The sequence below is a fragment of the Mustela nigripes genome, chromosome 15 (genome assembly GCF_022355385.1).
Source record: "Mustela nigripes isolate SB6536 chromosome 15, MUSNIG.SB6536, whole genome shotgun sequence".
In the NCBI taxonomy this organism is placed as follows: Eukaryota; Metazoa; Chordata; class Mammalia; order Carnivora; family Mustelidae; genus Mustela; species Mustela nigripes.
In genome coordinates this window covers 70,817,692-70,843,653 of record NC_081571.1, presented here as the reverse complement: position 1 = coordinate 70,843,653, position 25,962 = coordinate 70,817,692, and the positions used below count along the sequence as shown (strand labels likewise).

The 25,962-nt window shown below is 43.3% G+C and overlaps 1 protein-coding gene across 1 annotated transcript in view; it reads right to left on the bottom strand.

Moving 5' to 3' along the window:
- Nucleotides 1-20,008, bottom strand: part of HS6ST3 (heparan sulfate 6-O-sulfotransferase 3) — a 640,734-nt gene extending 620,726 nt beyond the window's left edge. Inside the window, exon 1 of the mRNA XM_059378356.1 lies at nucleotides 19,215-20,008. Coding sequence (XP_059234339.1) covers nucleotides 19,215-19,918 — 704 coding nt within the window. The 5' untranslated portion in view covers nucleotides 19,919-20,008. The remainder of the gene's footprint in view (nucleotides 1-19,214) is intronic.
- Between the last annotated feature and the right edge of the window lie 5,954 nt (nucleotides 20,009-25,962).

The window sequence follows — 25,962 nt, the reverse complement described above, 5'->3', positions numbered from 1 at the left end:
AGTCTCTGAATACTAGACAGGGGGTTGGTGGATCCCCTGCCAAGCTCAGTCACACAGCTGTGGGCAGGAGGCTTCAAGTTCCTCGCCATGTAAGCCTCTCCATAGGGTTCTCGGAACACAACTTTACCCAGAGCAAGAGATGAGAGGGGGTATGTGAGAGAAGGGAGTGGAGGGGGCATGGGGAGAGACAGCGAGAACACCAATACAGAAGCCATCGTCTTTTTATGACCTAACATCTGAAGTGGCCTCTCATCCCTTTGATAGTATTCTGTTCATTAGAATCAAGTCACTGAAGTCAATGCTGGGCACAAGTATCAGAATTTGTGGAGATATTTGTAAAACCATCACTGTTTAAGAACTTAAGGTAATTCTAGGGACACCTGGCTGGCTCAATTGGTAGAGTATGCAATTCTTGATCTCAAGGTCATGAGTTCAAGCTCCATACTGGGTATTCAGATCACTTAAAAAGATACACTTTAAAAAAAACTTAAGGGCAGGAGCCTGGGTGGCTCTGTGAGTTAAGCCACTGTCTTCGGCTCAGGTCATGATCTCAGGGTCCTGGGATTGAGCCCCGCATCCGGCTCTCTGCTCGGTGGAGAGCCTGCTTCCCCCCTTCTCTCTCTCTGCCTGCCTCTCTGCCTACTTGTGATCTCTCTCTGTCAAATAAATAAATAAAAACCTAAAAAAAAAAAAAAAAAAAAACTTAAGGGGGCACCTGGGTGGCTCAGTAGGTTAAGCCTCTGCCTTCAGCTCAGGTAATGATCTCAGGGTCCTGGGATCAACACCTGCATCATTGGGCTCTCTGCTCAGCCAGGAGCCTGCTTCCCCCTCTCTCTGCCTGCCTCTCTGCCTACTTGTGATCTCTCTCTCTGCCAAAAAAATAAAATAATATCTAAAAAAAAAAAAAGAAAAACCAAGGTAATTCTAAATGTGATATTGAATTAAAAAATAATCTCTTCAGCCCAGTATATATTTGGAGCCCCCTATAAACTACCCTACATCTATCCTAAAATCACCTTCTCTTCAGCCAATTGAAACCCTTTATTATGTGCCTTTTTATCACTGAAAACATTCATATTCTTTCTTACAACACATCTTTTTTAGAACCTTTATATATTGGGATGCCTGGGTGGTTCAGTCAGTTGAGCATCCGACTCTGAATCTCAGCTCAGTCTTGATCTCTGGGTCATGAATTCAAGCCCCACATTGGTCTCTACACATTTTACATAAAATTCTGAATACGATACCATAAATTGACTTAAATGTTGTGATGTAAATATTTCCAAGTCATTTTGTCTATGCCTTATAAAGCTATGATTTTACTCCTTGAGAGCCAGGACCAGGTCTTCTCTCCAGTCTCTGTCCTACACAGGGCCCAGTACTGGGCTACATACAATCATGAATCCATCAATCAATCAATCAATCTAGCCAACTAGCTACAGAAATAAAACCACTTCAAAATAAATTAAACAACGAAAACACTGATTCAAAGGGAAACATGCACTCCTACGTTCACAGCAGCATTATTTACAATAGCCACGATATGGAAGCAGCCCAAGTATCCAATGATAGATGAATGAATAAAGAAGATGTGGTGCCCACACACACACACACACACACACACACACACACTCATGATGGAATATTATTCAGCCATAAAAAGTGAAATCTTGCCATTTGCAATGACATGGATGGAGCTAGAGGGTATAATACTAAGTGAAATGTCAGTCAGAGAAAGACAAATACCATATGATTTCACTCATATGTACAACTTAAGAAACAAAATAAAGGGAAAAAAAGAGAGAGACAAACCAAGAAACGGACTCTTAGCTCTAGAGAACAAACTGATGGCTACCAGAGGGGAGGTGGGTGGGGGAAATAGGGATGGGGGTTACGCAGTGCACTTGTCGTGATGAGGACTAGGTGATGCATGGAATTGTTGAATCACTACACTGTGCACCTGAAACTAATATCATACTTCCTGTTAACTAACTGGAATTAAAATGAAAACTTTTATAAATTAAATATTATCACATCACTCTTGCCAACCAGTCAATGTTTCCCCAAATTCAACTTATAAGGAATTACTTGGTGTCGGAGCTCACAGCCCTTCCCTTTCCTCCCCCTGCCCTCCGACATCCATGTCCTCCTGTAGCTCAGAGCCATCAACCAACGCACAGTCTTGACTATGGATGTGAGGGCACTGGTTAGTCTAATCCAGGACCCAGTCCCAACTTGACCTTACATTTGTATTCTGATCACTGGTGTTTACTCTGCTTCTGAACCAACTTTTACCGTTTTTAGGCTTTTGATTAACCAGATTCCTTGGCCCAAGTTTTTGTTCCCTTCTTGATAGCTGAGGATACTTGGGGATTTGTTTTAATCATGTATGGTAAGAAAAGCAGACACAGAAGTCATGAAGGAAGGGGTCTTGTGTCCTCGCAGACCCCTGGCTGCCACAGCTGACCACACAGGAAAGTGCCGCTGTCACGGAGCCAAGGAAGCGAGGAGGAAAGCTTGGACAAGAGCCTTGATTGTGGCTTCTGAGGGCAAGAACTAGGGAGGCAGGGTCAGCCAGTTTAGGACTGGCTAGTTGGAGTAACTGCTGCGGGCTCTAGGGTACAGTGGCTGTCCTAAATCGTCCGGCACCACCTGGCCCTCAGGTGGTAAGCACAGGGTGGGCAGTGGCCTGGAGTAGAAGAGCTTGGTAAAGGAATCGGTTGGGGGAAATGGGCTCTGAATTCATTGGTTTGCATGAGAAAATCATGCTCAAGGTCACAGACTTGTCCTCTATCTCTAGGAATTAGCTAATTCTGGGAAGGGCCATCTCTCCAGGGTCAGTAAGGCCCCAGATGTCAAAGCATAAAATACAGAAACTAGAGGGGCGCCTGGGTGGCTCAGTGGTTAAGCCGCTGCCTTCGGCTCAGGTCATGATCTCAGGGTCCTGGGATCGAGTCCCACATCGGGCTCTCTGCTCAGCAGGGAGCCTGCTTCCTCCTCTCTCTCTGCCTGCCTCTCTGCCTATTTGTGATCTCTCTCTGTCAAATAAATAAATAAAATCTTAAAAAAAAAAAAAAATACAGAAACTAGAAAACACCGTTATTATAACAACCCATCTAGCTCTACCTTGGGTGTGCCTTGCTCCTGCTGGCATTCTTCCTACCTGCCTGGACAGCAGTCATATCTACGCGACATCAGCACAATCTAGAGATTGAAAGGTGTGGTCCTGCCAGGAGGATGAGCACAGAGTAATACAGAGAACTGCTGAATCATTTCACTGCACACCTGAAACTAACATAACACTGTATGTTAGGTATGCCTGAATAAAAAAAAATAACAATGAAGTCCTTCCTACTCTTGGCTCAAAAAAAAAGACATGGTTCTGAAATCAGATACACCTGGATTAAAATACCTTGCTGCTCCACCAATGATTAATTCTGCAACCATAGATAAGTCACTGAACATCCCTGAACCTCATTTTCTCATCTGTACAATGAAGATGATAATGGTACCTACTTAATGCAAGTACTTACATAATAAAGCACTTAGCCTAAAGCAAAGTAAGCAATTAAAATGTGGCAACAATAATTACTATTTCTCCACCCTCTGATTTCCCCCAAAGTGCACTGCATATAATTGATATGTAGTAGATACTCAATAAATATATGTTGAAGTTCACTAAACCAACAAAGAAATGAATGAAAAAAATCAATGAATAATCTTTGACTAATTGTAGAAATGCAACTTTATTTTTAAGAATAATTGGCAGTCCCCCCTCAAAAATAAAAAGAATAATTGGCAGCCCAGAACTTAGAAATAAAGCCTGGATTTGAAGTTTCGTTTTATCATTTAAACCCATATGTCTCTCTAAGTCAGGACGGTAGGCTCTCCAACATCCATCCCCCCTTTTCCCCCGCTGGGAGAGCCTTGATTTTGTTCTATCCACCTGTGATTCATGGTATGGCTATTCTAGCCCCATATTTAGGGACAAATCCTGGAGGTCCCATTCCTGTTGCCACTGATGGGCTTAGGGATGGGAACGTGACCCTTTCTGCTCTAAATATTGTCCTTCTGGCCAGGAAATTCTGCTTGAACTACAGCAGCCTCCTTGCAACAAATAGCAGGGAGGCAGCCTCGGGGCCAAGTCAACAAGTTTAAGGAGACAGGGTAAAAAGTGTGAAAAAATACCTGGGTCCTCCGTAAAAGAACAGTAGCTACCTTCAATGAATCCTTACTCTATGTTGGACATTAACTCATACGATCCTCCATACTAATCCCAGGGAGGAACGTTTTTATCATTGTTGTACAGATTGAGAAACCGAGGCCTTAAGAATATTTGTAATCTGTGCAAGGTCACACAGCAATACGAGGTAGAGTGAGGATTTAACCCCACAGCTGGGCTCCAAAACTTTGCTTCTTTGCTTCTTTGCTTTACTGGATTTCCAAAATGCTCTCAAGACAGAATCAACCAATTCTCTCTGGACTTGTTACATGATTTTAAATGTCTTACGATTCAGCCAATTTGAATTGCGAGTTTTAGTAAAAGCAGCTGATAGGATCCTAATAAATATACTCAGATTTTTTCATCTGTAAAATGGGGATACTTCTCCAAGCCTCAGGCTGTGGCTGTTAACAAGGAGCTCGATAAATGATCTTGTGACTCTCTAACCACTGCCAGTCGCTGCATCTGTGACCATTGTTTTCCATCCGTTTACCGAACTTCTTCCAAGACTCCAGCCCAGCTCAGGCGCTTTGTGTGCGCTAAGATCTCCACCTAGGCTGTGTACATGCTCCCAGAAGTGATCAGGCATGCCTCACGTATGAAACCCAGCTCATTACTAGGCCAAGTTCTTACGCTGATAGATCTTTATTATAACGCACATTCTTGATTTTAGATTTTATTTTTCTCTTCTAAGGTAATTTTTTGCTCTCTCTGTAATTAGCTCCAAAAGCATGTAGAGAACAGCTCAGTGGATTATCACATGCTAAATCAGCTTAAATGAAAATGAGTTACATTCTCAGCTCGCTTTCAGGACATATTAACCAAAAGTCATAATTTATAGCTGTCATAGGAAAATAATGATAAAGTCATGAATACAAAATTAAAAATACCAATTTTAGGAGAGCTTCCTCAAATGGGTTGAAGCACTGGCTAAAAAAAAAATCTTGATCTGTGCCAAATCCTTGGGAATTTAAAAAAAAAAAAAAAAGGGTTTCCTGATGGTTTAAGGGGGAAAACTTAAGCATTTTGAAAGCTTTTTATGATATATTATGTCCTGTTTTAAAGGAAAATGCTCATTACTCGAAGAAGTTGTTGAGCCGAATGTGTATTTTGCATATTTTCCAAATGCCTCCTTGTCATTCCTGATTCTTGAAACTCTCTGTAGAAGCTGAATTATATATTCATTGCATTTCTAAAATCCAACTTTCCTTCCTCTTCCATTCTGTATCAAAAGGCTTCTCACCGCCAATGTAAATTTAAATCTGTATAGTACTTTATAGTTTACAAAGTGCTTTCACTGGCATTTCCTTAACCTCCAACAATTCCAAAAAGGAAGACAAGACACATATTCTTATCCAAATTGTCCAATAAATTAATAAATTTATTTGTGCTTGTTTTCTTTCATTCTTTCATTTCTTCAGCCAACATTTACTTGATAGCCATTATGACAAGACACTATTGGAGGCACTGAAGACGCAGAAGGAGACAAAATAGTCACTATCTTCAGAAAAATTACATGTTGACAGGTAAGCCACACAACAGATTAATAAATAAGTCCAGGAAGAAGCCTAGATTCAAAGTGGTCACTTAATCACAAATCCAGATGCCTCCCCGGTCCAAATAAGCTGACACAAAAGTTCTCTCTGCCATGAATTTTGGCAGTTTGATTTCTTGGACTCTAATCTCTTTGGGTTGCCACAAGGTCTCACATTTTTCCTACTCCTCTGAAGAATTTCAGTGGACACCTGTCAAAGCAGCATTTAATAACCAATGCATTCAAAGCACTGTTACAGATAGTTAGGAAAATTATTCCTCATCCCCCACCCAAAACAAAAGAACTGTGGATTTAAAAATTAGCTTAAAAAAGAAACACATGGGGCACCTGGGTGGCTCAGTGGGTTAAAGCCTCTTAGGCTCAGGTCTCAGGTTGTGATCCCAGGGTCCTGGGATCGAGCCCCGCATCAGGCTCTCTGCACACCTAGAAATGTGTGTGTACATTAATTCATATGGTTGGCATTGCTGACTGTTGGAGGAAGTCTTCTAATGGACATGACCCCTGGTTGACCAGGCACCAGCTGGGCCCAGGCTATCAGAGGATCTCCCCACTGCCCCTCTGCCCTGGAATGCACTTTCTGCCTACATCCCCATGCTAAGAGCTGTCTGGAGGACACAGCCTTGAGATAGGAAGTGTGTTGAGACTGCTTGGACTGAATTCAGTTAAGGTCTCTATATGAGAATCTGGCAGGCAGGTGCACGGAGCTCCCAAGACAAGCTTCATAGGTAAATTCCCTTGCTTACCCAACCTCCCCCTTACCAGTCTGGAGCAGCTATCTCTTCCTTCAGTCTTTCTTTGCCCTCCACGTACATGGGTGTTTTCAGATTTCACCCAGAAAGCAAGCTCCCAAGGTCTCAAACCAACACTAGCCCTAAACAGGAAAGTTTTTAATTCCTGTTTTGTGAATTAAAAAAAAAAAAAAAATGAGGTCTAGAGAGCCTACACAGTTCATGCCACGTCATATAATAGTAAGCAATAGTCAGGATTTGAACCCCTAATTGGGTTTCAGAACATAGGTTCTTTGCCTGTTTATTTTATTAGATCTAGAAAATGCTACTGGGGCAGAATCTGCCAATGCGAAGGCCTTCTTGTACCTGGAAAAATACATTCACACAAAATTTTAAAGTACAAATTAATATCCTGCAAGAGTCTACTCATCCAGTCATTAGCAGTTATCTAACTACGTAGGCTTTGCACATTTCAAATGACCCCCCCTCGCCTGTTTGCAACCTCACGGCACTCACTAGTAGGTTAACTTGCTGCATATATTATTAGTAATTCATGGCTTATTTTTGAAGGTGCAGGGACAGCACCACTATACACCTAATACAATGAATATCTTATTAGGAAGAAATTAACAAATGAATTGTCGCCGATCGATAGTTGTTCAAGAGAAAATTACAGTGATAGTAAAGCCTAAATAATTTATACACAATATTGATTTTTTCATTACATTAATTATTCTTTATAGCACACATAGGGAACTTGGAGAATAAAACTTTCAAAGCAAAGAAATTTATCTGCGGTGGTGCTGTAGGCTTAAGTCTGAATTTAAAAGACAAAGCATGGGCCATGAGAGCTGACAAATATTTTCAGATTAAATACACATCAGATAATAAATTTGACAGCTCCAATGTACCTGAGTTCCTTCATGCTGCCTGGCGTTTTTATGCACAATACTTTTGATATTTATTTATCAAGATAAGTATTGATAGAACTGCTTCTTAATAGAAACATTAGAAATAGAACTACCCATTAATTCACCTCTTTCATCGAGTGTTTGGAAGGCAGAATGACAAACTCGATAAAGCTATGCGGGAAAGACAAACTTCTCTAACACCTCTCCTGAAATCTTCGAGTCAACTGGACTTAAATTCAGTTGGAGTGTAGGCTCCTTAGAGCTCATACCTTCCACAGCCAACAGGATACAATTCCTAAGGCAATTTTATCATGCAAGTAACTTTCATCCAGCTCGAGGGCCTGAAGACGATCCTTGTGTCCCAGAGGAAAAAAAAAAAAAAAAAAGAGTGTTGCGTGGTAGGGGGAGCTGTGGAAAAAGAGGATAGAGGTGGGTAACTTTTTCCAACCCCTCTTAGGGATGGAAGAAATGAACTTGGGGAGGGATGCCTAAGTGGCTCAGTCAGTTCAGCAACTGACTTCCGCTCAGGTCATGATCTCAGGGTCATGACCTCAGTGTCACGAGATCAAGCCCCACATCAAGCCCGATCACGGGCGCCAAGCTCAACAGAGAATCTGCATCTCCCTCTTCCTCTGCCCTTCACCCCACCCAGGCACTCACACTTTTTCTCTCTCTCTCAAAATAAAAAAACAAAATCTTTTTAAAAAATAAAAAGCTTTAAAAAAAGAAATGAACACATATGAACCAAGCTCAAAAAATGTCCTCGGAACAGATACTGCGCTGAATGTCATTTTTGTCACCTACAAATGCACACACTGAATAGTGTTTGACTCATGACATTTTGACTCTTGGAATGAGAGCAGTGACTTGATGGTACTTACTTGAATTTTCTCACATATCAACTTCCACTGTGTTTCAGTATCTAATGCTAGGAGTTTCCACGTGTCTGTTTTGCGGAGAGTTGCACCTATGCATAATACCGAGCATATCATATCTCCCCCAAGACAAATACGGAAATAGTGTTTCAAAAGTCTTAAAAATAAAACCAAAAGCATTAAAATAGTTTCAAATTAAAATTTAAAATTCAAGTACAATTTTTCTCCTTTCCTCACCTTTTACCTTCAGAGACTGAAAGCCACCTTCATATTCCTTTTAACGATCTTTATATTCTTAGAAGAAAACCTAAGCAACAGGAAGCAGCTCATCTCACCAGCATGCTTTTGCAAACTGCAGCCAGTTTTGTAAACTATTCTGCCCTGCCTTAACTAATACTGCTGTAGGACTTCAAAGCTATAAAATATTGCATGCATGGGGGGGCCGGTGGCTCAGTCGGTGAAGCAACCATCTTTGGCTCAGGTCATGATCCCAGGGTCCTGGGATTGAGTCCCGTATTGGGCTCTCTGCTCAGTGGGGAGCCTGCTTCTCCTTCTCCCTCTGCTGTTCTGCCTACTTGTGCTCTCTCGCTCTGTCAAATAAACAAATAAAATCTTTTAAAATAAAATAAAATATCACATGCAGGTATAATATAAAATGTGGGTTGTCCACTATATGTCATCATACAGATATAACTGCCCAGACATGTCGTCATTACCAGCCGATTCTGGGGGTACACTGGGGACAAAACCCAAACTCAGCATCATCCCTACTATTCGGTGGCAAGTCCCTTGCCTGTAGTGACTGCTCCTCTGAATGTCCTTTGCTGCCTTTACCATTCTTTAGGTGGAGACCAATGGTCCATACAGAAAGCATGTGGTTCAGGTACTGAAAGATATTTCTACTTGGTCTCGTTTGTTGAACTGAGTGGGACATTCCTGAGATGGATTAGAAGAAATTTCAAGCTATTTAAAGGCACAGTGCAAGTTATTCTCCATTTTTATCCCACTCACCCACTCCAAACCCAAATCCATTCTCTGCCTTGCTCGGCCTCGGGAGAGCACATGCGTTGGATCATGGAGCTCTCCAGCTGTTTAGCTACACAGTTCCAGCCAGGGGAAGACAATGGAAGGAGACAGACACGTGGAGAAAGTGATCAAGAGATTGGTCAAGAGATTTCCTCCCCATCCGACCTCTCTGCCTCAATTCTATATTTGGGGGGTTGGGGGGTGGGAAGAGGAGGGTGCTCGGCTGTTCTCTGCCCGCAGTTCCTATGAGGCAGCCCTTCCTACCTTGGAGGCTGTCACTTAGGTCAGGCCCCAGCCGACAAGGGATGCTGACAACAGGCTCAGAGAAGGTAACAGTTTCCCTCCGTTAAGGAGCCTCAGGTCCAGTGTGGGCCCTTAACCAGTCCACAGATCTGTAATAGCCCTGCACCATCCCAGAGTGCGCCTCTGTTTGCTGCCAGGCCGCTGACTAATACTGCTCCCGGGGACACAGAAGAAGAACGTGTAAGCAAATAAAAGAACCCCAGCAGCATTCAAGCACACCGGCCCTCCAAGGCCGACAGCCGCCCAGATAGCCGATGACTCCCCATGAATGCACTAATGAGACAAACCAGTGCTTGCGAGTTAAAGTGCTGACCTCCACTTTCAATATTCATTCGGATTTCCGGTTTTTAGGATTTCATTCTTCACCTTGACTACTTTTGTCCTGCTTCTCTCCCTCCTCGGCAGCATCCTGCTAATTTACACTCTGCGTGATCAGCGGCTGGTCTGTCTTCCCAGGGCACGACCCCTTGTTTTTCACAGTCCTCGAGAGATCTTTCCTTCAGTCTTGCACACCCAGGTCAAGTCACCACCTAGGTATGCTTAAAATCACATGCACCCTTCTCTCTAGGTCTATGTTTTCACTTTGTAAGCAGACCTATAAAATTCTACAAGTTCATAATTAGAGTCCACAAAATATGGAAGCTATCATCCAGGTTTGTTGTCATCTCTCCATAACCTTGATTCCTTCATAAGAAATACGCTACAAAAGCTAATAGAAGGGGCGCCTGGGTGGCTCAGTGGGTTGAAGCCTCTGCCTTCAGCTCGGGTCATGATCCTGGGGTCCTTGGATCGAGCCCTGCATTGGGCTCTCTGCTCGGCGGGAAGCCTGCTTCCCCCTCTCTCTCTGCCTGCCTCTGCCTCTGAGTTCTGTCAAATAAATAAATAAAATCTTAAAAAAAAAAAAAAAAAAAAAGCTAACAAAAATCTGGAGGACTGCAAGGAGATTAGCATTTCTACCCTCTTATGTCTATTAAGAAACTGGAATACAGGAGTAACCATGAACACACGGTGTTAAATGCAAGGTTGTGACAACAAATGGCACAGTACTTACCAAGAAAAGCACGGTAAGATATTAATAATTGCAACGCACTGCAAATATTTATGTGCCCACAGGCAACTAATTCAATTTCACTGCAGGATTGCTCCATTTATGAATTTAATTGTGTGTGTTTTAAACATTTCTGCTGCTGTTTCATTAATTTCCCATAAAAAAAATAACATGATATGCCGGAGAAAGAAAGCAAGTTTCCAGTCAACAGCATTCATTAAGTGCCCACTGAGTGTCCACGGTGACTTACGAATTAACGTTCACTTTTACCATTTATGGCTTCTCTTTTGCATCACTTGGGATAAGAAGTTCCAGCTTCAAAAAGCATGGTTCAGGTTGCCTCTTGTCGTTTTATTTTTACACATAACAGCATAGATGTGTAACACAAGCCCCGTGAGAACAGAATAATGGTTAACACTCACACGGGTCAGCCTCTGTGCATTCTTAGCCCTCACCAGGCATAGTACCACTATTCCTATTTTCCAGAGAAAGAAATCAAAGTACAGAACAGGTAACTGACTTCTTCAGGGTTACATGGGAGTAAGAGCTTGAGCCAGGGAGATGGGTGGGGGATGGGCCAGATGGGGGATGGGCAGTAAGGAAGGCACTTGGGATGAGCACTGCGTGTCGTCTGTAAGTGACAAATCACGGAATTCTACTGCTGAAAGTCATACTACGCTATATGTTAACTAACTTGAATTTAATTTTTTTAAAAAAAGACATATATTCTAAGCTTAAACAAAAAATCCAGCTCATTTGACATCACAGCCCATGCTGCTGAACGTCAGCCAAACGACACTCACAAACTGGGCATCAGCACAATTTCCAGTGATTTTCAGTGGCTGATAAATTTGTCATTGATTTCTTCCAATTTCCCTTGAGAGCTTTTTTCCTAATTCAGGGTCTCTCCAATGCTCTTCAATAACACAATTTCCAGTCACAACCACCTCAGCCATCTGACGTCAGCTAGTAGTAATCCAAGCCATGTTGTTTAGATTTTTCTCAGCCTCCCAATCTATATCAAAGAGCCACGCTCTCTGCTTAGGCTGATTTTTTTTTCCCCCGAAAATGAGAATGAATGAGATTAACCTTGTTCCCAAAGGAATGCCTGACTTGTAGCACGCTGTCTCATAGGAGAAACCTTCTAGAACGGTCTAATAACCCGTGGTCTCTGTCCTGACTTTTACTACTCCTCTAGAGAATCAGGGCAGTTGACCTCTTGCTAATTATGAAAGGCAATTACTAATAATTTGAATTTTCACCTGAAATAAGAGAGTCATGACATAAAACATTGGATCATTCCATAAAGAACCACAATCTGGCTAAGTTATGCTGATATTTTTAGAAGGTAATCTAGAATAGATGACAGATTGTTAGCTGACATGTGTCAAGCATTTTTTAATAGGTCAGTCTCTGTGCTTGGGAACTTTACATGGGTTTTACTGAGCAAGTGTATGTGCTAGAAGAGATATAAACAAATAATACCGTTCCAAGTTTACTGTCCACTATACTTCCCAACACATAGTTAACTGATTAACTGTAATTAAAATAAAGTTATATTAGCCAATGAAAATCAGAGAATTTATATATGATACCCATAATTTAACAAACTAAAAAACAAGATAATAGATTACCAGAAAATATTAATTTGAGTTCCCCATTTAATTGTTTTCATACTAAACCTATTTCTTGGCCCAATAATGTATTTCATGAGTCTTAAAATCACATTAAAATTTGGCAGTCTCAATTAAACCTGTTTAATTCATTATCAAACGTAAGTAACTTTCAAATACCATAAGCTTCTGATTGTCCTTAGTAAAATGAGATGATAATAATTAGCTTTGGGGAATAATAATGTAAGAGTCTAAGATTAAGCCAGTCCACATTGTTAGAGGCTAAATTTTACCTAGTTTCTGGTTATTACATGAGCATTTGTATTTCTCTAAAAAATCAAACCTTGTCAACATCCCAAGGTAACCAGCAAGAAAAAGGCAGAAAAATAAATGATCAATCTCAATTTACTGGTTCCAGTTTTATCTTTACAACTCAAAAAAAAAGGAATGGATTTAATTCAACCTCCTTCTGATTTATAGCAAATATTGGCGGTTTGGACCAGAAGCGACACTTCCCGAGACTCTGTAATGAACATGTAAGTGAATATGGCATTTAGAGAGAACAATCTCTTATCTCCTTAGTTTCACACAGCACACAAACCTGATGGTGAAAATTAACCTTCTCCGCAGTTCAACATTTCTAATTAGAAGAGACATCAAAAAGATGATGCTTTAGAAAGCAATATGGGCCATAATATTCTAGACAGTCTGAAACAGAACTCTGCAGCCTCCTTATGTGTTTAAGCCTGCTGTCCACAGAAAAAAGCAGTACCCAGATGATGTTTCAAAGTGTTGATGGCTTTTGGTGGTAAGTTATGTTATATTTTCTCTTCTTGCCCTTTTATACACGGACCTATCCGTTGCTTTTGGTCCTAAATTAATACAAGCATCTTAACCATCAGACCATGTTCTACCAAAAGCTTGCTTGGTATAAAGATCTACAAATGTCTGAGAAATGAGTAGTCCATTTGCAATCCTTTTGGGGTTTTTTTCCTCTTGCTTTGTTTTCTCTGCATGGGGCAGGGAAGAGGCAAAAAAATATACTCTGAATTCAGCTTAGATTAGAACACAGAACCTTAAAACAGAAGGCCATGCAAGCTCAGCCCTTCCTGGGGAGGAACCACTTTCACAATACCAGCAGTTGATCAGCCATATTTGAAGTTTTCACTTCTAAGGAGCAGGCCACCTCACAAAAGAGTTCATTCTCATTTTAGACAGCTACAAATGTTTCTAAGGATGTTATTTGTTCGGAGTGTCTGGGTGGCTCAGTGGGTTAAGCCTCTGCCTTCAGCTCAGATCCTGACCCCATGGTCCTGGGATTGAGCCCCGCTTCAGGCTCTCCGCTCAACCAGGAGTCTGCTTCTCCCTCTCACTCTCCCTCTATGATCTCTCTCACTTTTGCTTTCTCTCAAATATATAAGTAAAATCTTAAAAAAAAAAAAAAACTTTATAAAAATATTTTATATATTTATTTGAGAGAAAGAGAGAACACAAGTAGGGGAAGGGTCAGCAGGACAAGCAGACTCTCCACTGAACAAGGAGTCAACGTAGGGCTCAATCCCAGGACCCTGGGATCATGACCTAAGCCAAAGGGAGACCCTTAGCTGGCTGAGCCACTCAGGCGTCCTAGACAGCTACAAGTTCTAAGAAGGTTCTGAAACCTTATCCTACCACTGGGATCCCACCTATGCTAGCTCTATCCTTTGGAGAAATGCAGAGCAAGCTTCCTCCATTTTCCACACCTTCCTCCTCTGACTACTGGAAGACAATTTTTGCATCTCCTTAATTTTTCCATCTCCATATTAAGTACTTCCAGTTCCTTCAAATTATTCCTCATATGACATGGTTTCCAGCTGTTTCAAGTAAACTGGGGCTACAGCTTGACTTAAAAATGTTCCTACATACAAGAACACAAAAGGGAGATCTAAAAGTTTGTTTCTTTTTTGTTCACTTACACCTGTAATTGACACAAGTGGAAAGACTATCCAGAACCCCATGGTCTTTGTGGGAGCTGTATCTGTGTGAGGTCCCCTTCTTATCATCACACACATACATACACACACACCCCAGTCCCACTATGGTACGGTGATATCGGGTGGGTCTGAAAACCTCATCGCCCTGCCCATATGGACGGACAGAAAGAACAGTCACAAGTTCCCAGCTGGACTAATCAGTCATTCCCCAGGATTTTAAATTGGAACATGGAGGAAGCTTGCTATTCCCTTGGCCTGTGGAGCTATTAGATATGATATTATAAAGATTTTATTATATTTATAAATTTTTTTAATTTTTAAAATTATATTTATTATATAATTTTTAAAATTATTTTTAAATACATAATATATAACACATATTATATATCACATATAAATAAAATATATTAAATATAAAGTATAAAATATAAATTTTTAAAATTATATTTATTATATAATTTATTTTATTTTATTTATTATATAAAGATATTACTAGATTAGATATTAGCTCTTTACCCCTTTCATGGAATTAGCCAATCTGACGAGTTCAATATCCAAAGGAGTATAGGGAGGAAGACCCCAGGCCTCCAATTCCAGCCATTCTTAGAACCAACTCTACTGCTATGTTTCCTATGGTCTGGTTATGAAGTCAATAATTCCCCCTTGGCTGACTTGAGTTAATTTTGTATCATTTGTAACACAGAAGGCCCTACCTACTACAATATTCATAAGATTCCAACTAGTCTAAAAGAACAAACAGAAAGCAGGTCATAAAAGGGAAAAATCACTACCCCACCCTACAAGAGGTATAAATGGAACCTCCTTCCAGCAATGCGGCACCTGGGTGGCTTAGTTAGTTAAGTGGCCAACTCTTGGTTTTTGGCTCAGGTCATGATCTCTCATGGGTCATGGGATTGAGCCCTGCCTGGGGCTCCGCATTCAGCTTGGAGTGTACTAGAAATTCTCTCCTTCTGCCCCTCCCCACACACACGCTCTCACTCTCTCTTTCACACTCTCTCAAATAAATAAATCTTTAAAAAAAAAGAAAGAAAGAAAGAAAAAGAATCTCTTTCTACCGTTATTGAAGAAGGAGGGTCCTACTCACCTACCAAAGAAGATCAAAGTCTTTTTTTCCTAATAGCCTAAGCTCCATAGGACTGACACTATTCAAAACTACATTGCCAGAACTATCACAGCACCTGGCACATACTAAGTGCTTAAAAACTCTCTCCACCTTATTTTCCACAGCAAATAGAAGAAAACAACAGGCAAAACATCAACCAAAACTTATTAGAATGAAGATTCAAGTTCCCTAAAGAAACCTTAGATACATCACTTCACCTCCTTAGAATTAAATTGCCCATTTGCCACATGTATTACAGGGCGTGATCACCCTGTCAGTCTTTTTTAGCCGTGAAAGGCTGTGATCCTTTCCATACTCAACAATCGTAAGGCATAGTCTTTTAAAGACCTGATCGTGCAGATTGAAGAAGGAAACACAGGAATAAAGAAGGCAGCACAAGAATAACAAGAAAGAATAACCTACCAAAAAGATGGTTGTGGGAGGGGGGGTGCGGAGCAAAAGGAAAATAACGAGAAGAAATCAGCGGTGACAGGATCGAAGAGGTCATTCCTATGTGCCACCTTCCGATCGAATCTCTGTGGTCACCAACGGCCTCTGTGCTGCTTCCAAACTGCCAGCCCCAGAGCCTCGTCCCTGCCTGGTCCATACCGTCCTTGTGATGGCTCCTTCCTTGCAACCGTGCATCTCCTTTCAGAGTCGGCTTCCTGCTTCTGCCTTTGGTCCTTGATATTCCCACTTGCTCACACTGTTCCAGACAGGTTGGGTTTTGTTTGCTTGTTCATCACCAACAGAATATATACCCAATTATATTGTGTCCCTGTTTCCCGTCATGTCCCCTGCATTGACTGATGCTCAAATCTCCATAATTTCCCATTTATTTCTGAAGTTTGGTTTCTGTCTCAATACAAGTAATCAGAAAATAGCATCTCTACACAATCAGGTGACCCACTTACAGTGAGCTGTTCTAAGGAACTGACCTCAGATCCTTTCATGAAAGAAGGCCTTGACTCGGGAAAAGTATTATTAACAACTAATGTTAACTATTATTATATGTCTGCATCTAAGTACTGCGTACCAGCACGTTACGCTATACGCAGACAACTGTGCTAAGCATTTTGCTCACCTTTGTTCATTCAGTTCTCACAACACCTCTGTAAGAGAAGTACTACGGAGGCTTTAAAGATAAAGAATCTGAGGTTCCGAAGGAGTAAGATACTCCTGGTTACACAGCTAGTAAGGGCCACTCTCGGTTACACACAAGAGCCATAGCCATCTGAATCCAGAATCCTCGCTCCTGCTCATTACATGACTTAAAAAGGCATTAATCCCTGTGAGAAATGGAGAGGGGGATCCTCAAGGGGGCCCAAAGCAAAGAGACTAGGGAACTAAAATCAACATGATCTACTTCTCCATTTTGCTTAGAGTCAGCCCTATTTGAAGAACCTTGTTCCCATTATGTAGCAATAGATTATCTGCCATTTTGCATTGTGGAAGCGTACCCTCCATTATCCAGGCTAATCTGGTTGACTGTAGAATGCTGTACTCAGGCATTCCAATGACAGACCACTAATTCAATCTTCTCTGTGAGAAAGATGCTACTGGACATTCCTTCAACTTTTTCCCTATAACTTTCGATGTTGGGTACGTCGCATAACCCACAATTCCTTCCTACAACATCTAGAGCCAAAGAAGTAATTTAGGATACCAAGAAGGGGGAGATAAGGTGAAGAAGAAAAGGAATTATAATGTGGTAACCGACCCCCCCCAAAAAAAACCTACCATGAAAATTAAAAAATTAAAATAAAAAAAAAAAAACAGTGAAGGGTGATTATCTGATAACTGGTGATTCAGAGAGAAATAAATGTTTATGGTCCATCAGCAAACAGAGAAAATCATTTGACTGTGCTATAGAGACCATATGTTCAGAGAGCCAAGGTGGAATTATCCTACATCACAGAGTAGAGAGATACTGAGTATTTCCTATAGAAGTGAGACCTTACTGCTTAATCCATGTAGGGTCTATAGCAGAAGTAGCATTTCATCACTAAGCAAAAATCTAATTATTTTCCCGTTCCATAATCTCTAGTTTCTCCAAAACTCTTCATCTACCTATTGAGATTTTTATATATATATACTGGTAGAATAAAATGCCCATCCCTACAGTGGAGTCGTTCAATGTTTCTCTGTGATAACCAAACTCTCTAGTTTTACTGAAATGGAAGCTGGGAATCAGAGTAGCAAACTCCTTGGGGTCAGTCAGTAATTAATGCCTACAGGTTGAAATACAAAGGGTACAATTTGGGGTAAAATGCAGCAAAGATTGTCTCTCAATGAAATAACAGTCCCATCTGTTAGGAAGTCTGAAAGTAATAATTAATTGAAAAACTGTTTTAAGCTAAAACAGAGGGGCAGGATTGGAAATTTTTAAAAGTAAAAGGTCCTTAAAATATGCTAAGGAAGGAGCCTAATGCCTTCATTCCATGTCCAACCAGTTTCCTATTCAAACCAATTTCCATTAAACAGGGGAAGAAGCAGGGAGGAGAGAAAGTATTTGAAAAACTGCCAGAGTAAAAAATCCCATAATGAAATTTTGCTCATTCTTGGAGAAATGAAGTAGAATTAGATGCTTCAGTGGTGGTGAATTTCAGGATCTGGGTAGTTTCCAGTAAATGAAGTTTTTCCGTAATGTCAAATGCAAAAGCTATCTGATACCAACATATTGAGCTTGAGTTTTTAAATTCCTATTTCCTTACACCAAATTGTTTGAAACCTCTGAGATAAAAACTTCAATAAACTGGTGTTCCAAGCTTTTAATATTTTAGTCCCTTGAGCAAGCATGTCAGATTAATCTTCAAATTGCAGTGGGCAGAAAGAACATTCAACCAAATTCTTAAGCCCGTGCCTCTCTCAAAGGACGTTAATAATGTAAGCAGTTTCGTTGTCTATTAAGATTTCAAACTTTCCTAATTCTCAGCAGTATTACTATTTAGAAGTGGAGGGGGAGAAAAGGATATTAATAATGTAAGCAGTTTCATTGACTATTAAGATTTCAAACTTTCTTAATTTTCAGCAGTATTACTATTTAAAAGGGGGGGGGGCACCTATCCTGAAAGGGATTTTACTGATTTTATCTCTGTGTCCACGTAGCACGTTGCTAGGCACACAGTAGGCATTTAACAAGTACCTCTGGAATGTGCTGATTGATTGGTCTGGGCGAGAGTGGAAATCTTGCTGAGAACAGCATGAGTCTAAATCCTGGCATTGCCCAGCAACAAAGACCATCTCTAGAATTAGGGTTATCGAGGTACAGCAGGAATTTGAAAGTGTGTCTTCAAAGACACATCAAGAGGATTGTTTCCTGAGCGGGCGAGAAGCCACCCTAGCTAGAGCCGCTTAAAGAGGGATTAGACTCGTCTCTGGCTTCAGTGTGCCTGAAAACGCCCGTCCTGCCTCTCTATGCCCAGTTCCTCCTGCCTTTTACCCGGTCTGGGTTTCCACTCACACAATTTAGGTACAAGATCCGACCTCGCGAGTCTAACCCAGGCCTCCTCTCCTTTGCACGGTGGGAGGGAGGCCACGCAGCCCCGGGCACGAGGAAGAACACACACTACTACTAGTCGGGACGTCTTTGAAGGTGAAAGGGGATATCGGGAAGCGGCGGGAAGGGAGGGGAGGGAGGAGGGACGGAATGAGTTCAAGACCAAGGGGCACCATCCAGAGGTTTCCGACCCCACTCCGAAAGCCCCTGCCCCAACCGCGGAAAGACGCTAGGGAAACCACCCGCACGCTCAGGTTGCGCAGAGCCGCCCCGGGGTCGGGACCCAGGGGAGAGGGGCGGGAAGGTGACGCGAAGCCAGAGGGGGCCGGAGACAGTACCTGGTGTGGCTGTGGTTGCGGGGACAGTCCTTCTTCTCCATGATGGCCGGCACGCAGTTGGTGAGCTCCGTCCAGTCGGCGTGCAGCCCGCAGCTCCAGCCCGTGGAGAAGCGGGAGAAAAGCCACGTCTCCTTCTTGCCCGGCCGGTGGCAGGTGCACTTCTTCTGGCCCGCTTTGCAGCTACACGGCTGCTCCAGCCGGATGTTCTTCACCAGGTGCCGGCCGAACGTGGTGCCCCCGGTCTTCTGGATGTGCAGGAACACGATCACGTCGCGCCCTTTGATATTGAAATCCACGAAGCGGGTCAGGTCCTTCAGGGTGAAGTTAAAGCGCGGCACGAACCGGGGCAGGGAGCCGTTCTCGGGGGCCTCAGGGTCCGGCTCCTCTTCCTCCTCCTCCTCTTCCTCCTCGGGCTCCCCGAGCTCCTCGTCCTCGTCCTCTGGCGCCACGGCCCCCCGAGGCCCCTCGGGCGGCCCCCGGGGTGGCGGGGGCAACTGGGGCCGCCGCTCCCACTCCTCGGGCGGCGCCTGTGCCCGGCGGGCGGGACTCGGGGCGGCCGGCTGGCCGGCCTCCCCCGCGCGGGGCTGCTCCCCGAAGTTGGCGCAGGAGCTGGTGCAGGAGGGGGACACGTACTGGTACATGATGACCACGAAGAGGAGAGTGAGCACGGGCGTCAGCAGCCACTTGTTGAACCTTTCATCCATGGTCCCGCTCTCAGGCCGGCAGGCGAAGCGGCGGCGGCGGCAGCGGCGCGGACTGGCGCCGGCTCGGAAGTTTCGGGGACTCCGGGGCGCGGCTCCGAGCCCGCCGCTCCTCCATGCCCCTGACGCCGAGGCGTGCGGCTGGCTGGCGGCCCCGCGGCGCTCCGGCACTCCCGGGCTGGCAGCGCCGGGGCCTGCGAGCCGAGCGGGGAGGCGGGAGCCGGCGCGCGGGGCTCCGGCTGCGGCGTGGGGCGCCCTGCGCTCCCGGGGGCGCCCGGCTTGGCCGGCTCCCCGCTCCCGCCCGGGCGCGGCGCGCGCTCTCAGGCCACGCGGGGCATCCCGCCGCCTGCGCTCAGGCTCTCAGGCGCTGGGGAGCGCGCCTCGGGTCCTGCTGCACCTGCCCGGGGCAGCCGGGCGGCTGCGGCCGCGAGCGCGGGGGCTGCATGAGGCTCGCCAGGGCGCGGGCCAAGGGCGAAGGCGCGGCCCGGCCCCGCCGCCCCGGGCGGCCGCGGGCACCGCGCCCGGAACGCGCAGCCGGCGCCTTTGCCCTCCGGTCGCCGGGCGCGGGAGCCGCGAGGGCAGACGGCGCCCGCCCGCAAGTTTGCAGAGGAGCCCCCGCGGCGGCTGCGGGCGAGGCGCCTGTGCGGAGCCGCCTCCCAGGGAAGAGTCGCACTGCTGCTCCGGGTCGGTCCGCCCAGGCGCGGGCACGCAGGCACACTCGCACACAGTGGCTGGCACCGCCACAACCCGCCAGCCGGTGTGACAGGAGCCCTGCTACCCGCAGCAAAAACCTGCCCTAGGTACGGAGCATGCGCCAAAGCCTTCCCCAGCCCCGGAGGAGTTTCCAGGGGAGGAGTCCGCTGCTCCGCGGGGCTCGGAGCCGGCAGCTGGGGGTGGGAATCCCTTCAGCCCAGGGCGAGGAGGTATTTGGGAGAGAGGCGAAGGCGGAGCAAGGAGAGAGGCCCCGAGGAGAGCGTGGCCGGCACGGATCCGCGACCTTTAAATCCGCAGCTTTCTCTTTCTGAGATGGACGCAAATCTGGCCGGCCTCTGTGCAGGGGGAGCGCTCGCACACCGCTGGGCAGACTCACCTAGACAGGACTGCACTCGAGCTGGCAGGAGGAATTGGCTCCAGACTGCTTTTAATTTCCACCCAAGACGTTCTAACTGTTGCTCAAGTTTTATTCCGGTCCCTCCTTAACTACAAACTTGGAGTGTTCGACTCTACAATTTTACTCAACCGGCATCCATCGATCAATGATCCATCAGGCACCTGCCACCAGGGCCTTTGTTGAACAGACACTTCATTTCTTCCAGCGCCAGCCCCACCAGCCCCACCAGCCCACAACCATGCAGTATGGAATTCCAATGCAAGAGAGCTTAGGGGAGCACCTCTTAAAATTCATGTTACTAAAACACCTTGAATTCTTAAATGGGCAAGATTCACCGCTTACCCCTCATCTCATGCAGACGATAAGACCTACTTTTACCTCTATTTCATAAGCTAAATAAGCTCTTGTTCATGTGCATATTTTTTAACTTTATTTTTCAAACATCTAAACTTTGCATGTGCACAAGAACCAAATCTTTGTTTAATAACAGTTTCTGTTTTTCAGGTAATGAATGGATGTACCACCAAACAGCGGTAACTGCCCCTTCATGATCCCTCTACTTGCTTGACCCAAGTAGAAAGAGACAGTGTGTTGAAGAGGGAAACAATGCAATTTGATCCCCTTGTCCAGGTCATCGTGCCCCTCCCAGCTACCCTGGTATCCCATGCCTTCAGAGCAGTCAGCCTTCCCACCTGGCCTCTTTATGGATCTGTGCAGTACTTGTCTTTCCTTGAGACACTGTACTGATCTCTTCCATTTGTCAGACTGTCCCCTTCGACCCATTAGTTAAGATCTAGATCTCTTTCAGGGATGCTAACTCTTTCCCATGGGAAGTTATTTTTATTGTTCTAGACAGGTGGGATTTTTCTCAACAAAGCTTCCCGCCTCTGCTTCCTTTCCTCTTTTCAACTCTATAAACAACCACAAACAGTGTCCTTCCTGATACTGTATGAGCTTATATTAGTAAAAAAGGTGTTGAGCAAGATGAATCAGCTTCTTTAAAGCTTACTTAATCTATTTATTTTTCTCTCACTTGAAGTTTACAATCCTATTAATGGCATCACACTACTCTCTAAAGTAAGAAATTGTGATAGGACAAAAATAAAAATCAAAAATAAATAAAATAGATAAAACTCAATGTTTATTACTTCCTGAATGCATCTGGTGAATGGTATTACTTATTTTAAAAGATACACCTCTCCTTTACCAAAGTAAAAATTCATTATACTTTTTTATATTACTTTGAGACGTTTCGCATTTCCTATAAAGTCACTTGATATCACATGGATAAATATAACCTTGTTAGCTACCCAAATGTATAAGCTGAGTGCTTCGGCAATTTATAGAGTAGAAAGCACTTTCTAGATGTTATCTCATTTGCTCCTCAGAACAACGTTCTGAGGAATAAGAGAAGTACAACATCCCATGTCAGAGATGAGGAGAGGGAACCAAGGGCAACCAGGAGAAAGCAGAGCCAGGATTAGCAACACTAACAGCCCTGAAATACATTCAAATCACCATTGAAGGAACCCAACAAACAACAACAAAAGAGCCCATAATTTCCTTTCTCTCCTCTTGAGACCCTTTGAGTCAAGATGCAGGAAGAGACAATGGAATTGCAATAGAACAATTAAATTATTTTCCCTCTCCCTCTGGCTTTATAGGCAAAGCTGAGTGATCTCTACATCTGGGAGTATCTGGGCACCTACTCTGTCAGATAAACAGGGGAAAGACAATAACACACTTAACATAACCTGGGTGGCTCAGTTGGTTAAGTGGCTGCCTTCTACTCAGGTCATGATCCCAGCGTCTGGGGATTGAGTCCCACATTGGGCTCCTTACTCAGAGGGGAGCCTGCTTCTCCCTCTGCCTCTGCCTGTGCTCACTGTCTCTGACAGATAAATAAATAAAATCTTTAAAAAAAAAAAAAAGACGTTATTTAGGAGACTTTCAGAAGAAACTATGATGACAAACAAATATCATAGTTATGTTACTAACAAAATGTATATTTCCATAAATAAGTGCACTTTAACCCTTTTCAAAGTACATTATCCTAAAAACCTGCTTTTGCTTTCAGTAAAATAACTAATGGAGTGCCATTTCCTTGAGGTAACCACAAGGAAAGCAATGCATAGAATCAAGCAATTGCACAGACAATTCAAGCTTGTACCCAAGTACTCCTCTCTTTTTTTTTTTAAGTTTTATTATTTTGATTAGAGAGAGAGAGAGCTTGCACAGTAGGGAGGGATAGAGGGAAAGAGAATCCCAAACAGATTCCCTTCTCCTGATGAAAGGCTCCGTCCCCGGACACTGAGATCATGACCTCAGCTGAATTCAAGAATTGGACACTTAACCGACTGAGCCACCCAGGCAACCACCCCCCAAGTATTAATTTTTAACGAGAGTTGACATTAGTTGTATAAACAGTCTGTCCCAGGTGAGGTCTCCCTATTATAGTTGTAGAAGTTGACGTGAACTTAATCGAAGCTCTTAAATCATGCAATAAACAGGTTTCCTTATCTACAAGGGCAGACCTCACATTCAGGTGAAAATGAATAGAAACCTTATAAAATTGAATGCTCTCCAGGTAAAAAGAAAAACATGTTTGCATTCAGCCTGCTGAAGTTACTCCACGATGACACCAGCTGGCAATTGTTTTGGGCTAACAGATTGCAGCTACGATGAATCCTACACAAATTATTAAAATAATAAAAATAATGTTTTCAAAGAGCTTTCTTCCACTTCCTTTGCCAGTCTAGCAATGAGCTTAACACTATCTGTGAAGCAATTTGTTCACCTAATTTTATGCCTTAATAAGCTTTACTACAATTATTTTCTTGCCTGCTTCCTTCTCCTCCGTGACTTTAATACTCTTCTTCCCTGTTCTTCTCGAATATTCTCAAACCCGTTAACAACACTGCACTCCCCTAGGATTCAAACTTTTGATTAGAACAGTCCCCATTTAATCAAGTTCAATTGGGAGATAAAATTGCATCTCAACTTCTCCATTTTCCCCTTGGTGCCAGAAACTGCCTTGGAGAATGTTGAGGAAACCCTGGAGAGATTAACAATCCAAACAATCACAGAGAATAGTTTCGGATCCCCTGCATTTGCACACAAGAATATATGGATGCTAACGCCCTTCGATGCACATGGAAAACAAAATAGATTATGTAAGTCATTGGCAGCATGAATCTCTCCTTCAAGAACACAGAGTTCTCCTATACACTGAAATGACTTTTTTTTTTTTCATTTTTGTAAACAAACCAAAAAAAAAAAAAAAAAAAAAAAAAAAGCCCGCAGGATAAGCAGTTTTGCAAATAACCAACAAAGCAGGGGCTTTTTTTTATCCCCCCTGAGGAAGTTGAGTAGAAGAGGTTGCATAGACAGGGCAAAGAGCAGGAAAAATAGTATTATATACGGAGTGTATTCCAATTCACTACATGATTATAACTTTGGGATAACCACAACCCTGTATACCAGTTCCCATAAAGTACTATTTATATGAACAGTTCATTCTTTGCTTTATTGGATAACACTCTATCTACCATAGATAGCTGATTATGAGTGATGGCTAGACGCTATGCCACCTGTATGTATAACATATTCATTCATTAACTCGTATAGGGTAAGAGGAGGCAATAACTTTTTCATAGTAAGTGTTCATACATGTCCTCCAATAAGAACTTGTTAAACACTGGCATGCCTGAGTGGCTCAGTCAGTTTAGCATCTGCCTTCAGCTCGGGGCATGAGCTCAGGGTCCTGGGATCCAGCCCTGCATGGGGCTCCTCGCTCCATAGGGAGTCTGCCTGTGCCTCTTCTTCTGCCCCTCTTGTGTTCTCTCTCTCACACTCTCTCTCAAATAAGTAAGTAAAATCTTTAAAAACAAACAAACAAACAAACAAGAAACAACTTGTTAAGCATTTACCATACATTCAACAAGACCAGAAAGGACCCTGCCCTCAGGTAACTTACATCCGAACTGTGGAAAAATAAATAATGAATAAGGACACAAGATCCATACGTTTAATCCAAAAATATTTATTGAGCCACTACTACGTACTAAGTGCTTTTAGGTACTTGAGTTATTTCAGTGAACATTAAAGACAATGATTTTTGCCCTCAAGGCTGTAAATGCCAGCAGGGTGAAATGCTACGGAGAAGTGGTGGGGGGTGGAGGGAGGAGGGTCCTGTCAGGCTTGGTGGCCACTGTTTGATTTACTGGGAAAGAAATGGGGAGCCACAGGAGGTTTTGAAAAATATCCAACTTGAGTTAACTCATCACTTCTCAGTTAACATCTCTTTGGGGTAAATATTCAAGCTCACGTGTCTCCTCTTCTCTTTTTTCTTACCGTCCCTCGGGGGTGATCTGAACTAAGGGAGTTTATGTAACATCTTCCCATTGGCTGAAGGAGATGGGGTCTGTGGGGAGTTTGCCGCAGTGTGTGGCTACACTCACGTGTAGGGCTTGACTCCGGCTGGGTCGTCTGTGAGCTGTTATTAACCCCAACCATCATAGCCTGGTCTCTACAGTCTGCACTTTCTCAGCTGCCCTGATGCCCTTTCTGTCTGCCAACCCCTTCAGCTCTTCTCTGGACTTTCCTCTGGAACACTCTTGCACCTAAATCAGTAATTTTCTTTTTTCTTTTTTTTTTTTTTTTCTAAATCAGTAATTTTCAACTCCATCAGACCCAGCATTCGATTATGTTGAACAAATATTTTGAACTAGTCCCTTTCAAAAATCCCAATTTAAATGTCATAGAAAATAGAACCTACCTGTACACAATTTTGCAACATGAATATAAAATTCCTCAACTGTAATCTGAATCAGATAATTTTTAACAAAATAATAAAACACTGTGTAAATGCTCAGAACCGACTATAGAAGACAACATAAAAACATCAGATGCTTGTGTCTCTTAACTACCTCTTTTG